At 55.0% G+C, this 2,163-nt stretch overlaps 1 protein-coding gene across 1 annotated transcript in view; it reads left to right on the top strand.

Moving 5' to 3' along the window:
• Nucleotides 1-1,637, top strand: part of VWA3A (von Willebrand factor A domain containing 3A) — a 36,539-nt gene extending 34,902 nt beyond the window's left edge. Inside the window, exons 31-33 of the mRNA XM_025047283.1 lie at nucleotides 159-235; nucleotides 1,404-1,501; nucleotides 1,586-1,637. Coding sequence (XP_024903051.1) covers nucleotides 159-235; nucleotides 1,404-1,501; nucleotides 1,586-1,637 — 227 coding nt within the window. The remainder of the gene's footprint in view (nucleotides 1-158; nucleotides 236-1,403; nucleotides 1,502-1,585) is intronic.
• Nucleotides 1,638-2,163: the final 526 nt, after the last annotated feature.

Here is a 2,163-nt window from a genome sequence, read left to right as displayed (position 1 = left end):
ACGGCCTGCTGACCAAGGGCTTCGCGGATGAGAAGGTAGGTCGTGGAGCTATTGAAATGGCTCCAGAAAATATCAACAGATGGGCTTTTCCCTCCTGACTGAAGAGATCCTGGTTTCTCTTATCAAAGGCTCGTGCCTGCCCAATGCCCTCTGTCCAGGCTGGACGTCCTCAGGGCTGGGGACGAAGCAGAGCGGGGTGTTACTTAGTAATACGACAGCCTGCATCACTGAGCGCGTACGACGTGCAGCTTCGTGGCTTCGTCTAGACAAAGCCTCTCCCTCCTGCCTGCACCCTCGTACCCATGTGACGGGTGAATGACAGGCTCGGGCGAGTGAGCCGTGAGGCCGGAGCCCAGATCCCCCTGCTCCTAGGCTCTGTCCTTGAATTCCTGCGAAGTCCTGTCTCCCTGTCTTCAAGCCATTGAAACACAGATACTCAGGTGATGTGTTAAGTAGTCAACCTAGAAAAGTCAGAGGTTCCATCACACGTGCAGGATAAGAAGAAAGTGCCAGTGAGTGATCCTCTTCCCATCTGAGGGAAAAGTCACGAGCGTACTTATACCTTGTAGGACTGTGCTGTTGCCAATGACAACATCTCCAGGGCAACGAATTATCAAGACAACCAACCAGAACTCCAGATTTCTTTTTGACGGTTAAAGATTACTGTCCCAGGACACGGCATGATTTTTGAAGTCAAGTACTTTGCAGGATTTCTTTGTTCAAGTAACTGTTTTAGGGACAAATATGACAAACAATACGGCGAACAGAACAGGTGAAAGTAATGGATGTTCACCCGTGTCCTTATCACCCCGGAGAGCTAAGGGGACGGTATCGTGGAGGTTCTATTTAAACCTTACTGAATCAAGTTCTTTGTATAGTCTCTGGGTGCAGAGTGGGGTCATCCCCGCTGCTGCCGCCCAAGAGAAGGGACAGTTCCTCTCTCCCTCAGATTCTCCTTGACCGTGAGGCCTTGTGCTTCTTGGGCTAGACTCTGGAATTCCGCTGGTTGGCATAAGGAAAAAAGCGAGTCCGCGAAGCTCAGTTTTACCAGCAAGAACAGCCAAAGGGCTGCATAGATCCTGCTGAGTGACAGATGAGGAGCACACACCACTCTGCCCTGCCGACCTCCGGGCAGTCTGGAGGCTGTCTTGGTTTTCCACTGCCCCTCCCGCCCCTGACTCTCAGACATCTCATTTCGAAGTGTCCTCTTTGCAGAATGACCGCCTTATCAGCTTGTGAGCTCTCGTCCCTGGACGCGGGCCAGCTGAGGCCTTGAGGTTCCCCACTCTGGGTGGGAAGCCGTGTTTACGTAGCTCAAAAATTCTCCTTCTAAGATTTCGAATCTTCAGGTCCCATCCAGTCACCGAAAGGATCTAACATCACACTCGTTCCCCCTCTTTAAGGACCCCATGTTGCCACTGTTCGAAGGAGACGATTTAAGGAGATTGGCCCAGGAGATCACCAAGGCCAGGAGCTTCCTCTGGCTGGCCCGGGCATTCAGGTACGCCCTCACGTGGCCCCCCGGGCCTGCCCTGCTCCTCCCTGGGCATCAGGGGACCACCGTCCACCATCTCTTGTCCTCTAGATCCCAACTCCAGAAGAAACAGGACGCAGAGCCAAAGGCCACTGCTTTGTAGAGAAGTCCTCTCAGCTAAGGAGGACACCGCCCCTCTCCCGAGGCCCACTCAGCGCCAGGCAGCATACTGTTCCATGGATGGGAGCAGCTCCGGGAAGGGATCCGAAATGACGATCCCTCTATACAGAGAGACATCCCACGAAGAGCAACTCGCTGAGCTCACGCCGAGCCTGAGGGCGAGGTGCCCTGGGAAGCTGTGACCGGCACTGGGGCTCCCTGGAAGCTGAGGGAGGAAGCTCTGCCATCTCAGGGTGCCCTAACGTTCCTGCCCTGTCCCCCAAAACACCCTACCCTCCAGTCACAGGATTGTGGCTCACTGGGAAGCTCTGCCCCAAGCCCCCTGCCTGGAACATCCTTCTTGCCACCCTCTGCCCGGTGACTCCTGCTCACCCATCGAGACACAGCGCAGCTGGCATCAGCTCCACCGCAAAGACGTCTCAGGGACCCAGCAAGAGCTGGGAGCCTGCAGCCTCCTTCCCATAGTGTCCTGACCAAAGACCCCTCTTTACAGAGGTGACACTTAGCAC

Source organism: Pteropus alecto, unplaced genomic scaffold, assembly GCF_000325575.1.
Source record: "Pteropus alecto unplaced genomic scaffold, ASM32557v1 scaffold15, whole genome shotgun sequence".
Lineage (NCBI taxonomy): Eukaryota > Metazoa > Chordata > Mammalia > Chiroptera > Pteropodidae > Pteropus > Pteropus alecto.
This window is presented reverse-complemented; position numbering and strand designations above follow the sequence as displayed.